This window comes from Strigops habroptila, chromosome 10, assembly GCF_004027225.2.
Source record: "Strigops habroptila isolate Jane chromosome 10, bStrHab1.2.pri, whole genome shotgun sequence".
NCBI lineage: Eukaryota > Metazoa > Chordata > Aves > Psittaciformes > Psittacidae > Strigops > Strigops habroptila.
This window is the reverse complement of record NC_046359.1, coordinates 18,110,479-18,137,930: the sequence shown is the minus strand read 5'-3', so window position 1 is coordinate 18,137,930 and position 27,452 is coordinate 18,110,479. Positions and strand designations below refer to the sequence as shown.

The following is a 27,452-nucleotide window of genomic DNA, read 5'->3' as shown; positions in this document are numbered from 1 at the left end:
CCCCTACTACTATGACCCTCCGCTTTTTCCTGGAGGCACCAGTAGTGATCCTCTTTACTGGTGCATCAGCAGGATGCTCATTAGGTGTGGTGTGTGCTTTCTCATTAGCCCCCTGCAGAACTGTGAAGTGGTTCTGGGTGGGGACATCAGATTTAGGAGGAAGCCCCTTGTCATTAATTGTCCTCTTCCTCCTTTTTTTGTTCGTTTTTCTCGTGACTTAATTCCCAGCTTCCTGGGTTGCTGCCCTCCTTCTTTCCTATATGAGTAATGCTGGACGTTTGCAGCCCCTGCACAGTTTGGGCCTGGAGCAAGCAGCCCAGCTTCCTCTCAGCTTCCCTGGCATCTTTTAGCTCACCAACACCCTCCCGCAGCTCAGCCACCTGCTGCAGGAGGACCTCCACCAGGGCGCACCGAGTGCAGCCCTGTCCATTGTGCACCCTCGCCTCAAGAGACCGGTCGAGGCACTTTCTACACTCCGAGGTCTACGCCGCAGCCTCCCCTCTCATCGGCTCTGTCTGGGTGCCTAGGCTGGCCACCGCCAGGGCAGAGCTCCCAGAGCGGGCCCTGCTCCTGAGGCGAGTGCTCACCATCCCGCTCGCTGCTCGCTCGCCCTGCCTGCGCAAACTGCCGCGCCACGCCCTGGTCGCCGCGCTCCCTGGGGCGGGTTTTTCCCCACTGAGGGCTGGTGCCGTCACTCCTGGCACCGCCCCCTGTGAGTCAGCTGCTCGCGTCAGCTGAGCTGCCGGCTCCTGGGCAAGTCCTGTCGAGGTCTTGAGGCTCCCTCGGTCGCTCTCGCCGCTCCGAACTGAGGCTCCGGGACGCTGTGCTTCCCCCCGCTCCGGTGTTAAAGGCGTCCTCTCTGGAGATACTCACCTCGGCAATTCAATACACCATCTATGTTTGCCATTGCTGAAAGGCAAATTACAGGCAATAAGAACAAATGAGCTCTTTCTAGAAGCTGATTGAGAGTCTGTGAATGTCATGGTTGTGTAATATATTTTCCACAGTGCACACATTTATCCTTACTGATTCTGCATACTTTCTGGATTCATGGTGAATTCATATTCAGATCAAAGATCCCTAATTTTTCAGCAGATCTTCCTGTTTCTGTCTTTTCTTCTCTTAGTCTTTTTCTTCCTCACCTTTCCCCCCTTTCCATTACTCCGTATATGTCTAATATTGTCTTTTTATTGATCTTTGGTTTTCTCATTGCTGATGTTGTTCTGCAGCAGTGTTGTCCTCTCTAGCACCAGCTCCTGTAACTGGTGGCTTTGAAACTCAGAATATTTCAGAAACCGTTGTGCTTCTTTCCAGGGCTCATCTTTCAAAATTAGGAAGTGTCAGTGGATGTGGACTAATAGCAGGTTATGCTAGGAAATTTTTAATGTTACAGCAGAAATTGCTGTGCAGCTATTTCAGGGGTACGTACTTCAGTTGTTACATGGTTGGTAAAGAAATATGATAAAGAGATAGGAGGACTTAAATAATGCAACAAGAGCATGACTCTAATGCTGTTCTCTTCCTGCAATGTTGTATTCTTATCAGCTAAATAATGACAGTACTGAGTAAGAGACTTTGGGGACTGATACTGGACAGTGATTCACTTAAAAGAGCACATATAAACCTGACTCTTATGTATTATGATTTTCTTCATTAAAGTTAATTGAATTCATCATCTGTGTGTCCACTTCTGGACTCCTCACTACGAGAGACACATGCACGCACTGGAGAGAGTTCAACAGAGGGCCATGAAGTTGATTAAGGCCCTGGAGCATCTTTCCTACAAGAAAAGATGCTGTTCAGTCTGGAGAAGAGAAGGCTCAGGGGGAAGCTCATCTATGTGTATAGATACCTGGTGAGAGTGTAAAGAAGATGGAACCAGGCTCTTTTCAGTGTTGCCCAGTGACAGAACCAGAGTCAGTAGGCACAAGCTGAAACACTGTAGGTTCCCTTTGAATATCAGGAAACACTTTTTTACTGAGAGGGTGACCAAGTGCTGGCACAGGTTGCCCAGACAAGAGAAATTAAAAAAATGTCTAGACATGTTGCTGGTTAAGTGGCTCTAGGTGTCCCTGCTTGAGCATGGGGATTGCATCAGATGACCTCCAGCCTTAGCCATTCTGCGATCTTTTGTTATTTTCCCAGTAATGAGAAACTTTTACGGAAATCTCTATCCTTTACTGCAATTCTAGTAAAGCTAACGAGGAAGATACCATGTAATTACGATCAACTATTTTAACATTATGTAATCTGAAACTGTTCTGAGGAAGAAAAGTGGGCTGCACCATCAGGGTGAAAATGATAGCTGTTTTCAGCTTCAAAACAAGTGAGTGAACATTGCTGTTGCTACCTGCTAAGGTTGATGTAAGTAGTGAATCTGCAGCTACACGTGGGACATCTAATAGCCATTTGTGAAGGAAAGTAAAGGGCATTTTTTGGTTGCATCATTGTATTACATAGAAAAGGACAGAGCTTTCATGATGTCAGGACCATGACTGAGAGTCAGGTGGTTATCTGGAGGTGATAAGGTGAATCTGAACAAGAAAAAAACTGATTGAAAGAAGTTTGGTTTTGTATTTTTTTTGATTTATCTTTCTTTTGTTCTTTGAACAGTGGAAGCTCTACATTTGGGAACACTGATGGCAGCACATGGTTATTTCTTTCCAATTTCAGACCATGTTCTAACGCTAAAGGATGATGGCACCTTTTATCGATTCCAGGTAAGTGTTTTCAATACATTCTTAATTTGTGCAAATGAAGGCTCATATTAAAGGCTTTACCAAAGGTTTGTAGCAATTTTTAACCATACTTTGTCTCTTATGTAACCTAGTAAATAATAGCAATTCAAACAAAGTAGTATTGAAGTACTGTGTATTCTTCAGACAATTACAGACAGATTTCTACATTGATCTCTCAGTCCCATTGCATACAAAAAAACATGCAGATGCTTCAGAACAAGTTGGAAAGACGTATATGTATGCCTATACCTACACGTATTACTCAGGTACCTATGTAGTTGTATTTTATCATACTAGATTTCAAACTAAGGGCTTGAGGAGCAGGAGTGTTGCTTTTCTAGTAACGAATAGCAGGCTAGAAATTTGCAGAGAAATACCACCTTTGACTTGAAGCAAATATGCTTGCACAGTGTCTGATTATGTGTTCTACAGAAAGAATTAATTTTGCTTGCCATGTATCACCACTGGCAACGGTGGCTGCATTTTGTATTGCTCTTCGTATTAGGTGGTCTTCCTGGTTGGTAGCACCAACAGCTGCTCCAAGATCTTCCTTAAAGATTTGTTGCTTTGAAATGAGGTTATGATTATCACTATGAAACTGATGATATGAATACCATAGTAATCCTGCCCTGTTAGTTCTGTGTTAAATACTAACAGAAAAATATCTGGTAGAACAAAGTCCATTGTCTTCAAGATATTTAAGTCTAAACTTTGTCTTAAACATTGTTCAAGTAAGAAGCTATCAAGAATAAAAATAACTGAGATTGTGGTCTTTAAAATGCAGAAAAAACCTGATATATTGGAACCAATCATAGTCTCAACCATTGTATTACATTAATTGCTGTACAATGCTTTATCAGTATTTTGACTTGAGTTCTATAGACCCACATAAGAAAGGTTCATAATATTTGGTCTAAAACAAAATCTTAGAGTGAATGTAATTAATTATGTACAGCACAATCTGTCAAGAAAGAGAATGATAATTGCATATGTGCATACAATATTATCATGCTTCCATATGTAGATCCTGTGGGTCAGACAATACAAAAACCCTGCCCTTCAGCAAGACCATAAGTTACGTGTGTATATGGGTAACAAAAAGAGCAGTCACTCCAAGCCTCCTGCCCCAGATTCACACTTATCTTTGATCCTGGAGAGAAGATTTGAAGGAAAATGTTTATTTCTCATGATGCTTCAATCCCCTCAGTGTTCAGTATAAAGAAGAGAGGGATGGCACATGGGTGAAGGGACTTGCTGCTAAGGGAAAGGCACTGAGGTGATGAGGTAAGTGAAAAGTGTAAAGAATTCATAGAGTGGTTGAGGCTCCAGTTCTTGGTTTGTCTCTGCTTAAGTAGTGGCCAGATGGAGAAAATATCTGAGGACTTCATTTTGTAGAGAATGGGACTTATTTATAGGAGTGCTGGTCATTGAATTCTGAACAGCTTCTGTCCTGCTTCTATCTCGTCTCAAACGTGTGAAATGAGCACCTCTGCTAGCATGACAATTTGACTGAAGGAAAGTATAGACTAGAATTAGCTGCACTATGAACAACTATGAGTACTGCAGCTACCCTGCTGTGGGCTTTCCTCAGAGATGACTACAGCCTACATGTTTAGACATGGAGCTTCAGTGAGGGTTAGTTATTAGAATGATATTAGTTGATTTACATAAGTTAAGGATTTGGCACCTATTTGACACATGCATAAGAAGGTAATTTCCTCAAGTGTTTCTCAGTATATATCTGCAGTAGTTTGGTTGTTAGCTGCTTTGTGGTACCTTTTGCATTGCTATTCCTATGCTACAATTTTAGCTGTTAATGTATAGCATGAGAAAAAATTCATAGTGGTGTCATACTGTTAACTGGAGTTGTAACAGCAAAAGTTATAACTCCACATTCCCCACCAAAATAAGGCTAATATAAAATCTGTTACTGAAGCTGTTAAATTGGAACATGAAGACAACATACTCAATAAGGAGGAAAGTTTGACTGCAAATGCATGAATTTTGAACTAGAATAGTTGTTCGGGTGCTTTGGAAGTAGGACCCCCTGAGTATTGGACAGGATTCTCATATTTCTGCATATTTTTATAAAAAGAGAAAATTCTGCACCTGCCAGCACTGAAAAGTTCAGAAGCCATCCCTGCAGAGAAATCTCTCTCTGCAATACAAAGATCTGACCTACAAAAAACAGGCTAACTACAATAATGTTCTTCATGCACTTCATTTTTTGTTTTCCAAAGGGTGACACATTCCCTCATGACATTAGAATTAATTCCAATTTGTTTTAAACAACCTTCTGTTGTATAGAAATAGCTAAAAGCAATGGAGATTGTGCTTCAGTTATGCAAATGCCCTTTCACAGGAAAAATTATACTTTTTCAGTTATTCCTCTTGCCATCAGGAGGGCTGTAAAGTCATAGTTATATTGGCTTTTTTAAATAATGTCTCCTTAAAAATTAAAAAAATGATTCCGGATCATTCTTTTACCTAATCAGGTGTAATTAGGCTAGTTTCTGTGATAACGATTCAATTCAAAGGGGATGGATCTAAACATTAATTGCCTTACAGAGGAAATTTCTTATTAGTCTCAACAAGGCAAATCCGAAAATTCAGAGACAGTGATACTTTCTGAACCATCTTGAACAGCTGCATTGTGTTTTCTTGGTAATTTAAGCCTGGGACCAAAGAAGGAGCTGAATACCTGCTAACCACCCTCCTTTACCTGAAAGCAAATAGGTATGAGAGGCCCAAATAAAAAAGCAAGTTGCACTTTAGAAAACAGATCTTCCTGGGGCCAGGGATTACTCCTTGAGACCTTTCATCTGAGTCCACATTAGTGATAATATGTCTGTCCTGGTAAGGAATACCTAACTGGCCCTCTTAGCTGGTAAACTCCTATAATAGTCTCTCAAGGAAAGATATGTTGATTTTTTCTACAAGTTACACATGCATTCCAAGTGTCTTAATGTTCATAGTGACAAAATAATGTTTCCTAATACCTTTTGTCTTTAGGCAAGCTCCTAGGATCCTTGAGGCTAACGATAATCACACTCCTATTTTTCTATGAGATTAATTTGTGATTTAATGTAAATTAATTTTCAGAGATGAAGTTTAGGTTCTGCTGTTGTTCTGCAACTTTGAAGATGGAAGGTATAAATACCTGAGAAAAAATGTGAAAATGGGAATATTTTCTTGTGAAAGCATGAGTCTGGTGAAAATAGCAGCAAAACTCAGGGATCTTGGCAAGATGAAGATTTCACCTGTGATGTCTTCTGTTCTATCACTGGGAACACTTTCTTGACACATTTAACTTCTTCAGCCGTGTTTACCTGTGCCTAAATTGGGGATAAAAATATGTAGCAATCACTGTAAGGATCTTTGCTGCAAAAGAGTGTAGAGCATGAAGTGTTGTGGATCCTTGTGTCTCGGGTGGAATTACATTGCTTCCCACATCTCTCTGAGTCAGCTTTGCTTGGCTAGGTACCTTTTGGCTCAGTCCTGGGCCAGCCTCCTGCCATTCTAAATCCTGAGGCTGTGGCTGAACATCACAGCTCTCCAGCCACTCTCCACAGCCTTGCTGGATAATTTGTGTGTTGAGGGAAGAAATTTACTGGGAGCCAGGTTTTAGAAATAAAAGAGAAGCGGGTATCTTATGCAGCATTTGGCATATTTTCTTTGACAGTTGCAGGTGCAAGGACTAATTCATTGTCTCTTCAGCTCAAGCTCAGCATAAACAGGATCTGTTTAGGTTTCAAAGAGGGAAAAATAATTTCAAATCCATGTGTCTTTCTGACTACCCTAACCATGTCCTTTTTGCTTTTTAAACACCTTACTCAAGCACTCTTTCTTCCTCACTGCTTTCTGTGCTCATCCCCTTTCCAGGTTACAAAAGAGGAGTCACAGAGCCAAAATCTTTATTGTTTCAAAATTCCTCATCTTCTTTCGTTTTAATAATTCCAAGGTAACTGTGGAGCACTACTTGCTGTCATCCTTTCTGCATGGGCTTGACAGTGCTAGACCAGTGATCTTACCCTTTTCTTTTACCAGGAAACCATTTGAGTCAACTGCAGTGAATGTAAAACTGAATGCCCATGAATTCTTCCATCCATCATGCAAGGCATTTGAGATTGTGTACAACTATTTTTTTAGCAAAGACCTGGTTTCTGCTGTTTATAAAGACTCCCTGGTGCCTGTGAAAAGAATAGCAGTAATATGCAAAGGGAAGGTTTATGAGTGATTTGAATATTCCTCCTTCATCCCAGTAATTCGATTTTAAAAGATTTCACGGATTGGAGCAGCCTCAGAAACAACAATTCTTATTACTATCAACAAGGGGTAGCTGAAAGATGCTTGATGATTTCCCTCCTCAGTAATACAGTTTAATGCATTGAAATTAATCATGTTTTATAAAAGCTGATGGGTAACACTGATTTTTGTGACTCTTTCATTAGCTGAGATCTTATTATTGATTAATTTTTATAGTAGGGCCAAAGCAGATCTATTTGTTTTATCACAGGATTACCCATGATGCATAGCAGCTGCTGCTGCCAATTTGTTTAGTGCAGAATATGTGCTATATTACGGGATTTTGTTTCATATGACTTTATTAATAGGAGGATTATGGATTTCTGTGGTTAGGTTTTCCTAATTATATTGGTCTATAATGCGAGAAAGCCGGTATGTGTTTATGTGCAAAACCATTTTTCTCATCAATAGCATAAAGATCCTTGTAACAGCCTGTTTTGTTCTGAACGCTTAAATAGCTCTATGGTCACGTGTGCAGTGCTAGGTAAGCATTATTTCTCCAGCTGCTGACTTGTACTTATTCAAATTACAGATACAATTAAACAAAGTGCCTTCAAACTGTACTGATAAAACCTGGCAGCATTATTTCTGCCTGGGCTGATAAGCAGTGCTTGACTTTGCCCAAACCATTCTACCACCCACCTTCCTGCCGGATATAGGTGGAATGACATGGCAAAATGACAAATGTTCCCTGGTTAATACTTGCTCATGACAAACTGCTTCACATTTCCTTCTGAGGAAAAGTAAAATTATTAAGTACAAGATTCCTTCAGGTTTTCTACATTTCACAAAAAAAAACCCTTGATATTTCGTAATCTTCACTTTGAAAATGGTAGTGTTGAGGTACAACATGTTATACCACATCCATAACTCTCCTGGGGAAAATCTTCACTTAGTATGATTTCTACATCATGAAACAAAGCACACAGATTATATAATATTTGTGCTATAGGAATATGGGATATTGCAAGGGATGTTAGAATTCTTCTACAGTGTACTTGGGATATATGAAATTGTAACAAATAGTTAAGCCAAACTTTTTTTGCATAGTCCAGGTATAGAGAAGGTAATTTAAGTGGGCAGAGCCCCCTTGCATTGCTGTGGAAGCTTTTAATAAATCAGATGAGAGCACGCAGCTTTCTCCTTTGCACACATCTCCTATTCTCATTCCTGACTTCATTCTGTGCTAACAGGGATCTTCTTATTAGACTCTTTTAACTTCCTAATGCTTCCCTGTTGAATGAGGCAAATCTTCCCCCAGTCTTCATGGATAACCTCTCTAGCAACTTCTTCTGAGAGATTATTAAATATCTGGGCTGTGAAATTGTGTGGAGACTTTTAAAGCAGAAATGGAAAGATGTAAACTCGGCACATACATAGTCACGTGTTATGTGATAGAACTAATTGAGGGACAAAGTAAAGACTCCATTTGTAGGAAAATCAGGGTTTTGGAGTCAAAGGTTCCAGGGGTTTATGTCTGAGACCTTCTGCAAGCTCAGTGTTAACTTGCTTGGTTGCAGAGGCTGGGACAAAAAATGTCTGCACAGGTGAGAGCCCGTGAGGCATTGGGGCTGAGGAGGGTTGCAGCTGGGAGCAGTGGGGATGCACTCAGAGCAAGCCCCTGAAGAGTGAAGACAGGCAAGGGGCTGTTCAGTGTACTCGAGGGCTGCCTGAATTGGGGGCCTTGATACACCTTTCCCCCAAGATTTAATGTATCATTCTAATAATGGAATTGTACTATCATGGGAGCCTTGTGATGAGATTTCTCCCTGGGTCTTTTTTCCACCATGACTAACATTACTTGAGATTTACTTTTATGGCTATAATTTGTTACAGGATTTTCCGGTTTACCCAGTGTGCATGGGACATGGTGAGGCAGATTAAGACCAGAGCTTTGACTGTTAATACCAAACAATTAAACAAGAAAATGTGGAACACGCCTTTGGGAAACCATCAGTCATTTTAACTACACACAAGTTTATTGTTGATTATTTTTTTTCATACAATTACAGCATTGCAAAAATCCTTTAATCAGAAACTGATTTTTTTAATTATGTTCCATTTTCAGTGTCTAGGTTTTTTTTTAAGATTTTTGTTGATTTTTTTTTTTTTACTGACTTTCTGCTTTAGTCTTTATCCTATCCCTTACCACTATTTTTTTATGCCTTGTTTTAGAATTGTCCTTATCTCTACACCCACCAATGCCATTTCCTGCTTTGGAAATGAATAATAGTTGTCTACTCTTTGAATACAACTTTATCAGCAGCTGTAGCTGCTTTTGAGCACATATCTTACAGTGATACCATAATTATAGAATCATAGAATGGTTAGGGTTGGAAAGGACCTTAAGATCATCTAGTTCCAACCCCCCTGCCATGAGCAGGGACGCCTCACCCCAGCCCATGTTGCCCAAGGCTCTGTCCAGCATGGCCTTGAACACTGCCAGGGATGGAGCATTTACCACTTCTTTGGGCAACCTGTTCCAGTGCCTCTCCACCCTCACAGTAAAGAACTTCTTCCTTAGATCTAACCTGAACTTCCCCTGTTTAAGTTTAAACCCATCACCCCTTGTCCTATCACTACAGTCCCTGATGCTTTATTTACTGGTTCTTTACTTACTGGTCAGAAAGTACTGTAGGACTTTGCCTTGGTCAAAATACATAGCATCTATTGTTTATTTGTCATCTAGTAGGGGCTTTACACTGTCAATGACCTAATATGTTTTTGAAAAATCAAAATTTTAGTAAACTTTAGCTTTTAAGGATTCAGAAATAGATAGTTTATTACAATTGTTCAATCTAGACATCTAGAAAGATTAGAATACAGAAAATTTTGTCTTTTCCCCTTTTCTGGAAAGGGTAGACCTTCCCTTGCTGTAGTCTTCCGAGGCCTTATGAGATTTTTTTTTTTTTAATGACTGCCTGTATTTCAAAGGTTACTGGCATGAATATTTTTACATGTGTAGCTTGCCCTTCAGGTAACTTGCACCCCTTTAAACATCATGCAGGTAATCCAATACTTTTGATAGCTCTTGGCAGTTAGATACTAGATACTATAGAGAGTTAGAGGAGAAAGAGAAGTACCAGAGCAAAGTTTCATCGTAATATTTACACATGTATAACTTACATGAATATAATGTAATTACATAATTACAATGCTGAGGGACCAGAAGTCATTCCTTAGTTTGGTGAGGCTTTTTAGTTTTCTACAAACAAACACAGTTTACCCATGTGAAAACACAATACTTCCTTAAGCATTCTGTGCTGAATTTCAGCAGGCCTCTGACCTGAATTGTCTGACCTCATATAAATATTTCTCTTCCTGTTTTTTGTCCTGTACTTTGCCCTGTAGTCTTACTTTCGTATCAAAATTAATTTTGGGCATGTTTGCAGAGCTGATTGCAGACAGGCTTGAACTTCGTTCCCACTGGGACCCAGCTGGCTGGTGGCCAGCTCCGGCCACATGCAGTGCTTGAGCTGATGAGCTGTATTTCTCAGCAGATCCCATTAAATGCATCCAAGCACCATGCAGGCAGGGTCACGGCTTGTAGTTCAGATGCAGCTTGTGCCTGCCCAGTTCAGAGTATCAGCAAGGAGAACTCAGGCCTGCGTGTCATTCCCTGGGCAGAAGGACCTTTATCTGAGCACAGTCTCTCTCCTTCTGGAGACTCAAGGCAGGCATTTAATAATCTTCTGTACTTATCTGTACCAACTGTCATTTGAACCCCTTTCTGATATTGTAATGTTTGCATTTTGCTGGGTTTTCTTTTTGTCTTCTTTTTGACACATTATTGAAGCCTTTTGTTATAACTTATTATTTGGTTTGCTAATTAAAACTTGTGTTCTGTTTTAACTTTTCTGCTTGTATTTCCCTGGTACAGGGAGGCTTAGACTCATTCTTAGTAGCATGCGCATTAATTTGTGCTTTTGCCGTTGATCTCTTTTCCATGTTTAGTTGGTTGGAGATTACCAGTAGGAGATTACACTGGCCTGTCGCTACGCTTTGTCTTTAAAGGTACTTGGACATTTAGTACAGTCTCTTTCAATAACTGCCATCTCCTATCTCTTTGTCTCTTAGTGTACTTTCCTGAGAGACCTTGTCTGCCTTTTCCCTGAGCCTGCTGGCCCTTATGCTGCTGTGCTCATCTTAGCAGAATACCAGTCTCATCTTGCAGTTGCTTTCACTCCAAGTACTACACAGCTGCAAAGTCTTGGTTATGTATTCTCTAAAGGAACAAAATCTGTTTTATCTGTTCCCTTAAATGTATGTTCAACTTCAGAAAGGAAAAAGTGTCCTTGGTGCATTTTCACAGTTCTCAGCATTGGTCTGAACTGAGTCCCTCTGTTAGAAGCAGTTCTTGCCACTTGAACGCACCTTTTCATCCTTCGGTAAAGCCTTGGCCACCTTTGCCTCCTAGTGAGCTAAAGTGGCATTTCACAACATTAAAGATCCTGCCCCCTTTCCCATATTCTGTTTAGTGCCCACACTCCCTTTGCCACTGATGTGTAAGTCCCAATAAAAAGTTTAATCTGTTATTTTAACTAAATACTGAAAACAGTAATATCAGATTTATCCTTAATTGATATAATGTCTTTGAGTGCCTCTCGGAACTACTTCTTGCGGTATTCTTGCTCGCTGGGAGTAACTTTTCATTTATGTATGAAACAACAGTCCTATTCTTGCATCATAAACGTATAGTTGTGAATATGTAGCGTTTCCTCATAGTCTCTGTGAAATGAATGCCCAAAGCAGTTGTGGAATTTGCTCAGAATCAGAAGATAGAATTTATTTTTTAATCTTTGCTGGGGTGGGAGTATATGTAATTTGTCAAGTGAAATCCTGAGTATGTATGGGGAGGTTGAATATGGAATTTGCAGCAAGTATACCCACAATTGAAAGAATATCTGTCTCTCTACTTCTGAAAGGGTTCTTCCCCTGTGCCTTTCTCCAGACATCCTCCACTATAACTGCTACTTTCCCATAAATAAAATCTGAGCCCCAGCCACTTTCAGCTCAGGAGCTGCCTGAGGGATATGGTTTCTATGTATTTAGTAACCCTCACTGCATCTTTAGGGGTTTCTCCTTTTTACTTGTGCTTATACTGCTTGCTTTGATTTCAGTGGCACTGCAAAGGAATAGTTGATAGGAGATTCATTCATTGCTGCTTCAGAGCATAAAATAATTTATAAGAAACACATCTCAGCCTTTGAAGTTAGCTTGTTTCTTTTTTACCCTTTAACTCATCGCTGTCGGTACATAAATAGCAAATTCTAAATTGCTCCTGTTGAAGTTGGTGGGTCATTGTTATAATAGAGAGAGGTTTTTCACAACATATATTTAACCTGAGTAGGCATGAATGTATCACCCTTTGCCCCTGTTGCTTTCCAGGTTAACATTAAAACAGTTTGAGGGAAGTGGGCAACAAGAGAGGTTTCCATTTTTGCAGCTGGGAGGTCTTGGATAAAAAATAGTAAGAAACAGAGTGAAGCAGAAATTTTTCCTAAGGGAAGCACCTGTGTTTTGAAATACCACTCAGACCGGTCCACAGCTTTGATGAGATTAATTCAATTGCTCAAATAAGATATAATTATCTGTGTGTGTTTGTATATAAATATATATGCATGTGTTATGTATGAAATACTATAATCCTTTACATTTTATTAAAAACTTACCAGTTTACAAATTATTTGTACGAAAAATGTCTATATGGTCTTATATTCATTTGGTAGAAGCTAATTATTTTAACAATACATTTAGTACAGTTTTAATAAGCATAATATTCAACTAGTTATCGATAACTTTATTGGTTTTCCATTTTAAAAAAATCACATTTTATATCATGCTTGGTAAAAAATTAGAAAAAAATACTTCAACAAATGCAAAGAACTTTGACAACTCTGTGAAAACAGGTTGCGTTTAGTGGCCTTTTTTTAAACAAATAGAAACAAATAGCTCTTAGGAAAGAGTATTGACCATTAATATATACTAATGAAAATTCTCCAAAATCAAGAACTGAATGTACCCCAAAGTATTTTTTGTCTTTTCACCTTCTATAACTGATTCTTTGGGACATGTGAGAGATGTGTTGCTGAAGAAGATGAAAAAGAGAAGCTCGCTACCTAACCTTGTGGGTTTTGTTCCCTTAAATTTAAGAATACAAAGAACACTTTGTTCTTATTTTTCAATGTTATTCTGACAGTAGTGCAATAAACAAGCATACAAAAGTAATTTTCTGTTTTGATGCCAATTTCAAAATTGTCAAGTTAACAATATAATAGATCTACCAGAAATGTAAATTGACTCTGAAAACCAGTATCAATCCAAGGACTGTATAATACTTGCATTGTCTAACTTGAGTTCCCTACTTTTTTGTTTTGTCTATAGACACCCTATTTTTGGCCATCAAATTGTTGGGAGCCGGAAAACACAGACTATGGTCAGTGTAGAAACCTTTCCTATTTCTTTCGGGAATTATGTATTATATGAATGAAGACATCATTGCAGTCTGTCTTGTTTAATCATCCCACTGTTAAAAACATAATTATATGTCATGTAATTCCTGTATAAGAATTGCTGATATTGAAATGAATGTGTTGTTACATTTTTCAAAGTTTATTAAAAGTTTATTGAAGTCAAACTTGGGGTTGATCTGAGGGAAAAAACAAAAAAGCCTCAAAAGTCATCAAAACCTACCTTGCTGCTTAGATCTGTTTGCTCCAGGAAGTGTAATTATTTACAGTAACAAAGTCTCAGTAAAGCAGAGGACACTTTACTGATGGTTGTGCAATAGGTATTTTCAGATTCAAACCCAACGATGTGCCTAGTTTAGATCTCTCATATCTGATATAAACTATGTGGAAAATTATTTATTATGGAAACTAGTATGGTTCTAATATGAACTATATTAGAAAATACCTTGTTTGTTTGCCTGTTTCTTGAGGGTTTAATCGTAAATTACACATTGTAATTACTGATGTGTGCTTAGGAAAATCTGGACATAACAGGCAGTAAAGTATTACAAAAAAACTCATAAAACAAAAACTCATATAACAAAATTAGGTGCCTCTGCACACCAAATAGTGACCTAATTTTTAAAGAAAATGGCTAATCTATGAGCAGTCTCCTGTTCATTCTAATCCAGACTGTAAGTACTCAGCTCACCCGAAGACCAGGTCACTTATTTAGATAACTAAGCATGTACATGATAGTTTACCTGTTTAAAAACTCAAACTTTGAAAGTCTCTATTTAAAGCTCTTTGGAAATTTAGCTATGTGTTCACTTGTAATATGGGTTCAATATCAGCCCTTAGGAGCTGAAGACCGCCGGGATGGATGGTTCCAATAGATGCTTCCTTCCTACCTGCAGCAGACAGAGTTTAATTTCAAATACATTGCCTAATAAAACAATTTCAAGCTGAGACTCTCGGTAGAGCTGAGTGTATTCGATGTAGAGTTGAAAACAGTGACGGTTCCTCATCTTATAGAAGGAGAAAAATGTTCATCTTTCTTTATTACACTGAGATTTGAAGATGTCCAGCAAATTGTTATTGGAAGCTACAGAGGAAGAGTAATCCATACCAAATCTGAATGATTAGCCACTCCATATGAGGAAATTAGTCTCTGAAGGAGAAAAGCTTGATTTACCACTTATTACAGTGGTTTTCCTTTCCTTGAAACTGTTACTTGGTTTTCTCAGAGGTGCACTTCGGTATACTCTCCTAATATGTTAAAGATCAGAAAGTAATTTACTATGGTTTTAAGAGACATTGAGTTGTTCAGCTGTAATGTGTATTACATTACCAGGGGGATTTTAAGAAATAACTATATGCTTAACAGGTCTGAACTTGAGATCAGGCTGAGAAAGTTTCAATTAATATCCTTTAACCTAAACTAGAGAGGCTAACTTTCTAGTCACAGCTGATTGCTAGATTAGGCAATGAATTGCACACCTTAGTCAGTAAATAGAAATCTTATACAATCTGTCCCGTTTTTGCATGCCAGAAATGCAGAATTAAACTTAGGATCAGTTTTTTTATCATGCAGGAAGGTGCCTTTGTTGATGGTAAACATACTTGTTTGAGAGCTTTTGAAATTTAAAGATAAGTGGAAAATATGTTGCAGTTGGTGAATTTAAGCTTTTCTGTTGCAGAGGGTTGAAGGAAGGGAAAGCCCTAACCCTGCCATCTCATTGCTCCTTCTGAGTCATGTGCCAAAGGTGCAAGCTGTAAGAAACCCACCCACAGTTCTGCCATGCAACAGGGTCAAAGCACTAGATCTACGTAAGGTAGCTGTGTGTCATTTGAATTGACTAGTGCCAGAGCATTCACAGGAAAATAATTTTGTAATACAACTTCTCAATAGTTTTCTTATTAGGTTAGCATCTTCCCAGTCCCAGAAATTAGCATTTGCGCTGTGGCCTGAAGATTTTTTTCCGATACCTTTCTATGAGTTTAAAGAGAGGGCAGATAAGGGGAGAACTGAATACAGCTGCTTGCACAAAGGATCACATAACTGGTGTAAACAGTGTTGATCAGAGGAATGTAGATAAATCAAACAAATAATATTCAAGAATCCAATCTAAAGTAGGATTGAAACAACTTGAGGATGTTACGTTTCATGTCAAATATACTCCAAAGAGGTTCTGCAGATTTCACAGTAAATGTTACTTCCTAGAAAATATAATAAATAGAATTTGTGTTCTTACAGATATGCAGATGTGTTTCATACTTGTCATGTATTGTGGTGTTCTGCAGTGCTTCCATTTTCGGTCTTGTCCTGAACAAGCTTGAAACTGCACCTCCTAAAAGTAATGGTTGTGGCAGACATTAGGAGTCTCTCAAGGCTAGCAAGAAGTAGGCTTTCTCGGTAATCTTCCTTTATCAAAGTCATTAACAAAGCAAACCACTTTCTTTGGCATTGACCTGATTTTACAAGTCTTTACAAATACACTACAATTTCATTTTAATTTAAAAATTGCTCCCAACCATTTACCATTACTCAGCCATAGCTGGGCTACTGTCCAGAATGTAGCATACTGCCAGGAAAATAATTAATCTTAAACTAGAACTTAAATGAGATTGAGGTATTGCATATGTTAGATTATTACCAGAGTTAACTCAGAAAGAAATAATCTTTACATCTTTGTATAATATGTTAATATCCTCTCTAAACTATAATTTCTTGTTCCACATGAGCTTGTAATTCAAATATTTTCATTAAAAGAGATTTCTCTGTAGAAAATGTGAACATAAAAGACAAGAAAACAGAGTCTTCCAGAATATCAAGAAACTGCATACCCATTCTCATAAGAAAGCTATGTCTTGGTGACAAAAAGAGGGCTTGAATTAATTTATTGTCTGTCAAAGTGGAATCTTGTAACCTTTGGGTTTGATTATAACCATCAAAATATTTACCATCTGATCATTCTGAGGTTATTAAGAAGCTGTTTTTTTTCACAAAGTGCTGAAAATATCCCTCCCTTTTTCTTGAAAATTGTACTATAAGAGACCTCAAGAGAGATGCCTTAAATTGCAAATAAGTTTTTAAAAGGCGGTTTCTTGGGTTCCATCTGTTGAAGATACCCTTTTTAATGCCAAATGTCTTGGAGTCCACCCATGCAGGACATGTTGTTCTCTATAAAATCCCATTGCTTTCAGTAGGATTTTATTAATGAAATCTGCATATTTATAATAATTATTTATAATAATCGATAATGCCAGCATAATTCAAATTGCTTTGCATTTTTTCTGAGTTGAATCATGTTTCTGAATTATGATTTGGTTTTATGACAAACGGAATTTGATCCCAGTTCAGAAAACTGTCTCTGGAAATGAACACAGCTAGTGGCTGAGCATAACCTACCTGTAATCATCTTCTCTTTTATTACAGATGTAGTTTTGTAACTGACAGATTTATTTTTTTTTTCTGACAGATTAAAACCAGTTCATGTCATTAAGAATTAATTACATATGGAGACTTATTGAGTCCATTGCCTCTCAGAAAGGAGAAGTATAATGCCAAACATGAAATTGTTATTCCATGTGCATTTGGTCTCAGTTCTCATGGGACCTGTCAGGTTCTCTTGGAAGTTTAGTGGCTTACAGCTGTTGCAAATTCGAGAAATTCAGTTTCTTACTGTTCTCTTTTTTTGAATGAGATAAGAAAGGTTAGGGAAAAATTCAATTCACAACAAAATAGCAATTATTTTTGTGTTTGGAAAGTTCAAGCTGAAGCCTAAGTAAACAAATGAACATAGTTGTGGCAATGTTGGAGCTTATAAGAATTTGAGATGTAGAAGATATGGAGAAGAATCAGTTACTTCTTACTTGTTTTCTGTAGTCCACTTATGTTGATGGTTAGATTCAAAAGTGTCTGTAACAGAGACCTTTTCTTACAGTTAACTGTGTATTAAAAGAAGTATGTTCAAAGGAGATACAGAATAAAATTTTGAAAGTGCCAGAGTCACTCACAGTGTTAAGGAGGTTTGAACTAATACTAGAAGGCAACAGTCAACTGCATCTATATAACCACAAAAGGATGCTGTTTCAGCCTTGTAATTTTATGTGTGTGCATTTCTCCCAAATTAATTAAAAATGGAAGAGGATTGCAGGATCTTGGTAAGTTATGGAGAACACAGTAAATAACGGATAATGCAACACCGAGTTTAAGTGCACATGTCCATGTGATCTGTAAATGATGCTAAATGAGACTTTTTCTGTATAGTTAAAGCAAATTGTTAAATCGTGCTGCTGTGAAGAAGGGCTGTTTTCAGTAGCCTTCCGGGTAAAGTTATGTGCTGTAAAGGCAGTCTTCTAGGAAATTAGAGCAACTACAAGGAAAAAAAAAAGAAAAAAAAATAAATTAATTGCTCCCATTAAAAGTGTAGGTTATCTGTCTGGACAAATGCTCCTTAAGAGAGTGATTTTGAGAAACTACATATACAGAATCTACTGACTAAGATCTTGGTGGCAGAACTAAGCGAGGAGTACAGTGTCACAGAGACTAATCTCTCAAGAAAATGGGGGGGGGGCAGTGGTTGCTATGCGTAGAATTTAATCTGGGCAGAACTGAATCAAGTGAGCTTTAGGAAAGGGACTTCGATTACCAGAAAGATGGAAGAGGTGACCTGCAAGATTTTTTTCCACTCTGAATTCATATCACATTATATTTCTCTGAGGAGCTACATAATTCACTCATTAGGAGCTATCTCTGTCATATAAATGATGAAAAGAAAGTTTCACTTCAACAAGCATGTCCTGATTTTTTTTCTGAACCTTGCTAATTCTGACATTGACAAACCACAGTAGCAAGGGCTCTGTAAGCAGAAGGTATTTCCTGAAAATGCACTGCAGTCAGCTCACCACTTCAGTTTTGTACTTACCTGAATTTTCTTTCCATGAATGTGTAACTTATTTCCATAATATGTGGTGCATGGAAAACGTGTTTGGCCAATGCATTTGTATGCACACATATGAAAAGGTAATTGACACAAGTACATATTTTATGCAGCATTATTTTAAAATCATTACTTTAAAAGCATTGATAATATGCATGTAGGTCCCCTATAAATAGGGATAAAAAATTTTATTAATAAGTTCTGAGATTTATAAACATAACTTGTAAATTTCAGAATTGCTTTCAAATTACCATGTTGAGTAAACTAAATAGGTTTGTCTGTTTCATTATCAATATGGAAATTAGACCTTTTAGGCCACGAAGGGAGCAGTGACAACAAATGCTTTTTTCTGTAGTTGTGTGCTGTCTCGCCACTGTCTCGCCCTTTGTGGGTACTAAGTAATCACCTGCTTTGTCAAGTAATGGCCACCTTCTTATGCCATCCCTGCAGGTAGTTTTTGCAGTTTAGAAGAAAATACTTTCTATCTTCTCACATCCTCAGCTTTGCCTTGGATTGCATATGCCCTAAGTGGTTTCTATGCAAAATCAGTGTATTTGGATTTGTTACACCTCCTCTTAGAAGCTGTTTAGCAAGTGCATTTGAGTCCCTCTTAAATCTGAGAGTCTGAAGAGGAGGTAGAAAACTCTTTTTTGGTGCCAGAGCAGGGTGTTAAAATCTTGAATGGAAATTGAAAACATAATGATAACATCAAGAAGTATGAAATAATTCAATAGATGCGATTTTAAATTAGATTTGACAGCAGGACATTATTTATCTGATCCTAGAGTTTATGTAGCTTGGGTGACCTCTCTTCCATACCTCTTTTTGTCACCCTGCAGGACTCTCTGACGCCAACGTCATCTGAGGACTTTTGAGTGTTGAAAATGCATTTGCCTTTTTCTAATTCTCGAGCTTTCTGGTAGTTTGAAATTTGGTTTCTTTCTTGCCCTTGGTTTATGTAAGAAAGTCCTCTACCCATCTAAATCAAATTGCATTCCTTAGATGTTGTAGAAATATTGTCATCAAAGAATAGAAAGTAGAGAAAGGGAGGAGTGTTTCAGAAATTATGGTTTTGACCATTTGGCAATTTAGTGCACATCAGCTATCATGGTCTTGCTTCTAACTTAATGTTATTCTCATTTAATAGAGTGCAGTTCTTTTATAGATACATGAGGCTGATGACATGTATCTTTTATAGATACATGAGGCTGATGATTTGTCCACCTAAAAGTTATCTCTTTTTTAAGATTAAGAGAAACTCAATAGCTGTTGCAAAGAGCAAAACTATTTTTTTTTTTTAATTGGGTAAAAGCAGAAGTGTCCTGAAGATGGTATAAATAGCCCTAGGAATCCCAACATTTAAATTAGATAGTTGATTTCATTTATTCCATCCCACAGTCATGTTGTCCCGTAATTCTCCAACTGATGCAGGCACTTGCATATTAAGGAAGAACTTCTGTCTGCTCACTTTGAAACCCTTGCAGTAGACCTTGCAGTACTTTCTTTGCTCTTTAAATACTGACGAGGCATGTACACACTGACTCTGAAAGCAGACTTTTGACTCACAGAGAGTATAAATTTAATCTGGCCTTGGTGGAGATAATGAGTGTTCAGTGAAAGTTACGCCCACCATCTGGGGCTGAATCAAGCTGTAACACCACTGGCATTGGGACAGTTATGTAAGGAGTTTAAGTTTGTGTACATAGTGATGGATGTGTAGGTGTTATTATCCATGGTCTTCAGAGGCCCAGTTGTACTTCTGCTGAATTTAGCTAAGGCTTTTTCCCTGCTGTGGTAAGAGGGAAGATTTAGACCCTGTTTAGCAACAAGTTTAAGTTCCCCGCTTTACCTTTTGGGTGAAAACTGTTTTATTTCTTTGTTTTTTGTTTGTTTGGGTTTTTTGCAGGTTTGTTTTTTTGGGGTTTTTTTTTCAGTAAGTGTGTGTAATACAATGTGTACTCAGTCCAGTTTCTTGATTCTAGAATGAAACCAATGATTATCACTATGACCTTATTTAAAGATAAAGAAAATCTACAGATATGTCTTAAGAGCTTTCAAGTACAAGTGAACAGTCAAGAATATGAAATAAAGGTAGCTAATCATGAAAATGGCTTATTTTGGGTGTAACAGTTTAAAAACTTGGAAGAAGGAAAACCCAGACACCCTTTTCATGCAATTCTTGCTAGAACACTTTCCAATCTCACTTTAAGCTCTCATATTGCCCACATTTTGTGAATGCCTGAGTGAATTTTCAGGAGTGAATAGTCTGTATTTACTGTGCAGCTATGAAAGTGTGCTTTAGTACTCTTTTGTGGTTCAAATGCCCATTTATAAACATCACTGACCATCTTTCCTTATGAAATGTTGTGTATTAGTATTGCCTTTGAAATTACTGGCAAATCTGTTTTTTCATGATAATCAGTCACTTCCAATGTACAAGCTATAGCATCTAACATATAATTCACTTTAGTGGAGGCAATTATGTTGATTGCAAAATCCATCAGAATCCATTGGCTCTAAAAATAAGAGTGTATGTGGCAGTCCATATTTAGCAAATCGAGGTTATTAATCAGACCCTTTTCCTTGCATATCATTCGACCATATGTTTAGCATTTTTAAGCACCCTTGTCAAGGAGTGGCAAGAGCAGGCAGCTCTGCAAGGGAAGGTGAGCAAGAATGAAGGCTGCCAACAGTGCAGGCAGGAGCAATGTCCTCACCAACAAAGTCTCAAGTGTCCAGGAAGGTCCAAAGTCAAGCCAGGTAGCCAGGGCAGCATTGACAGATTACAGGGCTGGTTAGAGAGGTATCTACAATGTAACTCTAGCTGGGACCAGAGAAAGTAGCTGGGCTTAAGCACGACTCCTGGGATCAGGAGGCCTCAGTGGAGACCCTGGATGGGCTGCTCGGGGCAACTACAGCTCCTTGGTGTACTAAGGGCTCATTACTCTTCTTTGAGAGGGAAACTGACTGGCATCCTCCCCAGATGTGCAAAGTCAGCTACTGGACATGCAGTTATTTTGCATATGTTTTGATGTGGAAAAGGAGTAGTACCTGCAAAAGATGGGAGTATCTGTATTTCAGATCTTATTGCTTTAAAGTCACAAGAATAAAACTTCATTTCTCTGTGCCTCCAAACGTTCTGGCTGAAAATGAGAATGAGTTTCACATTCTTGCTTTCCCACATGCTGGTGAATTTTGTTACAAGCAAGCCAAAGAATATGATAACGAGAGTGTGAACTGGTGAACTCCAATTCCTGAGCTGCTGCCAGCAGCTCTTAAATAGATCTTCAAACATGCACTTCTATAATAAGGATGTAATAGTTAGCACATAGCAATGGCAGTAGATTGAGTCGAGGAGTAGGAATGACCTTCAGGACTATTTTCTTCTACACTAGTGGATATGTTGTGTTTCCCAAATAACTAAATCTTGCATGGGTATATTCTGCCTTATCCACACTGACACATGGAAACATTTCTGACAGAAAGAAACCAAGATACAGGTATTATAATTTTTAGTCTCCTGAAGAGGAGAGGATCTGGATATTTCAGAGAAAATCGATCTGAGGGACGAACGTGACTTTTTGAGTCTTGGCTAAGATTTGCTCGTAATGAAAAACAAACATTCTTACATGGACTATTTGCTATGGAATTGGAGCAAAAAGGGTCATTAAAAGAACCCTGCAGGGAAAATACTGCAGTAGTCACATAGTGAAGACAAGAGTTTTCTTAAATACAGTGTTAGATTAATAGTGTTGCAAGCTAATTCCTCTCTCCTGCTCCTGGCGACCCAGTGGGGTTTTTTGCCAGTGTTGAGAACTCTGTGATCTAAAGATGCTTTTTTGTTAAAACCTATCCTGACAGGTAGGTTCTAACAAAAAAAAAAAAAAAAAAAAAGAAAAAGAAAAATACCCAAACCAAAACGCTGCAGCAACGGTTTTTGTTGGAGGTAGCAGGAGATGCTAATCCTGCAATGGACTCAAAGTGCTAAACTAATGGTGCCTATAGAGGGATCATGAGAATGTGATTGGCAAGGGTTTAATTAAGTGCAGAGAACAGGGAGTTTGTTTTGTTTCTTTTCAGATAGTATCAGACTGATTGTACTAGACAGAATTTGACCCCTGCAATTCCCAGAACTGTCTGCATATTTCTATTAAATATGTATTTTAGTGCTAGTATTTTCAAGGGTTTAGGGACTTTTTGCACTTGTTCAAGGAAATAACCTGTTTTCAAGGAAAAGAGAGGAAAATGCTTCACTGTGAAAGGAGCTAAACAACAAAGACTATCCCTCAGTATTCTCTGAACACTGTACTGATTGTGGGTGCAACGTAGGTACAAAGGGTTCAGAATTCATCCCATCTTCTTTTGGTGACATTTCAGCATGCATGCCAAGGCATTAGTATAAGTGTATACTAATATTACAATGCATGGACACTGAGGCTATAGAAACTGCTTGTCTGCTATATTTGGTGTTTGACATGGATTTGTATCTGTATTTGTAGATTTTGTAGGCACAGAAATTCCTTTGGAACCAAAGGGGATATGGGAGTGCAGGGAATAGAGAAAGACATTATGGCTTCTTATGGGAGTGAAAAGTGAAGTATGAAAGATAATAGACCAGCTAACACACAAAAAATGAGAGAGGAAAAAAGACATTAGTAATTTCATTTTACAAGTAACACCTGTAACTGCAGCTGGAGTTATTAGAAGTGCTTGTCACCAGTTCCACTGAAATAGCATCCACTGGAGGGGGGGTTGAATGCATTTGCAGGTGACTTGTTTCCACAGAGTTGTAAAATATAATTGCTTTGACTACCTTAAAAATCAAAGCTATATATATATATATAATCATAGAATCATAGAATAGTAAGGGTTGGAAAGGACCTTAAGATCATCTAGTTCCAACCCCCCTGCCATGCGCAGGGACACCTTGCCCTAAACCATGTCGCCCAAGGCTCTGTCCAACCTGGCCTTGAACACCGCCAGGGATGGAGCATCCACAACCTCCCTGGGCAACCCATTCCAGTGCTTCACACCCTCACTGTAAAGAACTTCTTCCTTATATCTAATCTAAACTTCCCCTGTTTAAGTTTGAAGCCATTACCCCTTGTCCTACCACTACAGTCCCTAAGGAAGAGTCCCTCCCCAGCATCCTTATAGACCCCCTTCAAATACTGGAAGGCTGCTATGAGGTCTCCACACAGCCTTCTCTTCTCCAGGCTGAACAGCCCCAACTCTCTCAGCCTGTCTTCATAAGGGAGGTGCTGCAGCCCCCTTATCATCCTCGTGGCCCTCCTCTGGACTCGCTCCAACAGCTCCATGTCCTTTTTATGTTCAGGATACCAGAACTGTACGCAGTACTCCAAGTGAGGTCTCATGAGAGCAGAGTAGAGGGGCAGGATCGCCTCCTTCTTCCTAGTGATTGCAAGAGTTAGGTTCCTATGTGAAGTTATTTCTCTTTGCTCCTGTATTAGACAAGCTGGCAGTCAGGAAACAGGAACATTCCTAACCACAACCAGTAGATATGGGCTCTTTTTGCTGATAGTAGACACCACAGATAAGTTAAAGTTTGTTTACCTGCACTGATCAAAAGATTCCTCCATCTGACACATGAGAATGTGCTCTGAAGTAGTGAAGTGAGTAAATATTGCACCATAAGGAATTGCACTGCATTCATTGTCTTACTGGTGGGGGAAGGTGTACAATATTCAAAGTTGATGTGAAGAATTTGTTGCTAAATAAAGTCTATTGGAAATGAACCTCATTCAAGGGTAACGGAGTGCATAAAGAGTTCAGGATCAAGCAACATGATTAAACCACTGTGTTGTTTATGTAGTCTCAAATTTCATTTTCATTCCTGAATGCTTTCAGTATTTAGCTGTCAGTATTCCATTTTATTAGTTAAAATTCTGCTCTGTCTGAATGAGGTGGAGGCAGAACAGCTCTGCTGAAGGATTTTGAATCTAGAAAATAAATAATATTTTTTCTCATTATATCTAATACATGATACACTTTTTCATTTTTTGGCCTCACATTATTTTCTATTTTTAATATTATTTATTGCAGACTAATCTGTACGAGACTTGAGTTTTATCTGGAATGAATTTTTAGCTAAAATCTTAAGTTGAAATTTTGTGATTTCTAAATATGAAGTAAAAATAAATAAAACCATGTATAAACATTCTTAAAAAATATTTGACTGATATAGTGGCAGCTCCTTATAAAACTCTTACACATTGTGAGTTATAAACACAGAGTTTAAAAAATGGTTTTGCCTTTTTTTTTAATGTGCCAGTTCCCTAGCCATTAAACAACCTCATCCTAAGTATCTCATGCAGTTTGTGTATGATGTCTGTTGCATAAAGCAGATTCATTATTTATTCATTAGTTAATGAATCTCTGTATCTGACCCATCAGTTTAGTTACAATACTTTTTAGAATAGAGGGAGAAATCAAAACAGTAACAGTTAACAGTAAACTAGAGATGAAGCCTCTAGATTTCTGGTCTGCTGTGTTTATGAGGTAGTAGCAAATTCTGTGTTCTTTCATTCTGTTCCAGCTGTTTACCTCTGCAAGCGGACAATGCAAAACAAAGCAAGGCTAGAGCTAGCAGACTATGAAGCTGTAAGTACCTGGTGAAAAGTGAATTTCTTTGCTGGGCCTAATGAGCATGTGGAATAATGTTAAGAGCTATAGGTATTATGTGTGAAATTTATTTGGGGCTTTGCCACTTTTGCCAACATGTGGGTCATAAATGCTGTTTGAGAGACTCTAGTGAAAGCTAACTGGGCAAAAGTTGAGATTTTGGATCATCTCTAATCTTACTCTGCTCAGATCACCATGACAGAATCAGAAATAACTGTTCATGCACCCAGATACACCACAGGTGTTTGAAAGCAGTTGTACTCTACGCTGTGTAAGGTCTGAATGAAGGATCTCTGGCAACATTTTCAAAAGCACTTGGTGGTTGCATATATATGAATCTCATTCTTTAAAGTGATGCTGAGGCTTGAACCCTTATCCCGTTAGTTAAATGAGAGGCAAAGAAGGTCAGACTAGAGGCACTTCCCACTCCCGGAAACTTTTGCTGTGCCCTAGGCAGGTAAGATAATTTGGGCCAGGAAGAGCCTGAAAAAGTGGGACTTTGATTAGCTGACGAGGATGGCACTTGCTAAGGAGAGAGATGTCTTGCATTCCATCTCTATCCCCCTAAAAGTGCCTAAATTTTTCATGAAAATGTCAACATAAAATTCACGAACAGCCCTGGCTCTGTGCTGAAAGCTGTCCAGCTGTGCTGCTGTGACATGATAGCAGGATAGTCAGCCAGGCCTTTCAACATGCTAAATACTCCAGCCGCAGCACCCTGCTGGCACACTTTATTGCTTCTTCTGGCACAAGCTTGCTTTTCAGTGTACTGCACTGTAGGGTATCAATAATTCTATACTTACATGGTTTAGAAAATTCACCTCCAGTATGCAATCCAGGAGAGCCTTTACTGGTATTGACAAGATCTCCAGAAAAAGTCTTCGCTCTCTGTGGTCTTTATTTTCACTAAATATGCCATAGGTATACATTTGCAATGTATAGAAATACAGTTGAAGCAACACTTTTTGTTAGGAAATTTACAGACAATTTTTCGCTTAGTCTCAGTAAAAGCAGTGCACAAAGGTGGCTGGGGTCTTTTTGGAGGAAGATAACCTCAGCCTTCTCCATACTAACAGACTGCATACTGCTACCATTTAAACTGGGGGGGAGATTGAAGAAGCTTTGTTACAGACATTGAGGCTGTTCCAGCATCACTGAATGAAAGAATTTTGCTAAGATTTTACAAATCTTCTTCCTGTTATTAATAGTAGGCTGCAGGATATATTTATTTCTTGTACAGTAGTGAAAAACTATAGTCTGTGTTTTTAAAAAATGAGGATAGCCATGGAGGTCTTGGAAGATTCCCGTATTACCAAAATATCAATAGCTTCTTATGTTTGTATTTGAAATAAATTGATAGGCAGCCAGTGTTGTTCAGTACAACCATTTGTGCAGATAAGTGATAGGAGTTGTCCTGTGGATCATCCAGTATGGAAAGTACTGCTGTTTTCTACTGCTGTTAATAGGTACTTTCAAAACAACAATGTTTCTTTGTATTATTACAAAATTACTCAACCAGCACCCAGGAGATAAAAATGCTTCAGAAATCCTGTGTTATGCTGATGGTGGCATCCACCCTTGTCATCAGTTTCAAAACTAAAATAGTCGGGGCATGCAAAAGTAGATAGATCTAGTATTCCATCCTATTTGGTGTCAAGCAAGGACTTTACATTGGATAAGTAAGGTCCATTTGCACTTGCAGAGATAGCATGACTTAAATTACACCTTGGAGGGAATGAGGGGTGGAGGGAAAGATAAGCTAAAAGCTCTAAAATAGTAAATAACTTTCAACCTAACCCACTAAAATTGTGATGTATTTTCAGGAGAGTTTGGCCAGACTACAGCGAGCATTTGCTCGGAAATGGGAGTTTATTTTTATGCAAGCTGAAGCACAAGCAAAGTAAGTTCCTTTGAAGATGAGGAATTTTGGGGTTTGCATGCCTTTTGAGGGGGAAAGGAAGGGAAAAGCAATTGGACACTTCTTATGTTTAAAATTGCTGTCGTTAACACTGTTTCTTTTAAATATTCCTGTAACATTGACAGAGTTGACAAGAAGAGAGACAAGATAGAGAGGAAGATCCTTGACAGCCAGGAGCGAGCATTCTGGGATGTGCACCGGCCGGTGGTGAGTGATGGTGGGGCTGCTCTGCCTGTGAGTGGGGCCACTGGTAAATGTCAGCCTCTGTGGAGCATTGGGGTAGCCTGGAAACAAGTTTTTACTGTAGGGCTGAGGGTTGGGGCCTGCCTTCCTTTTTGCAGCATCTGACATTTTTACCGTTCTACTACTGAAGACTGCAACTGTGTGTACACTCCATTTGGAGTTTTCACTGAATACATTTGTTGCATCGGATTTTTTGAATCAGAAGATACCT

The 27,452-nt window shown here is 38.6% G+C and overlaps 1 protein-coding gene across 13 annotated transcripts in view; it reads left to right on the top strand.

Moving 5' to 3' along the window:
• The window catches only part of RGS7 (regulator of G protein signaling 7), a 285,437-nt gene that overhangs the window by 206,883 nt on the left and 51,102 nt on the right, over positions 1 to 27,452 (top strand). For all 13 annotated transcript variants that reach the window (XR_003993464.1, XR_003993463.1, XM_030499469.1 and 10 more), the window contains 5 exons: positions 2,614 to 2,720; positions 13,428 to 13,479; positions 24,995 to 25,059; positions 26,904 to 26,980; positions 27,124 to 27,205. Coding sequence is in view for 11 of the 13 variants with exons in the window: in XM_030499469.1 (XP_030355329.1) it covers positions 2,614 to 2,720; positions 13,428 to 13,479; positions 24,995 to 25,059; positions 26,904 to 26,980; positions 27,124 to 27,205 (383 nt within the window). In the remaining 2 variants the exon portion in view is untranslated. The remainder of the gene's footprint in view (positions 1 to 2,613; positions 2,721 to 13,427; positions 13,480 to 24,994; positions 25,060 to 26,903; positions 26,981 to 27,123; positions 27,206 to 27,452) is intronic.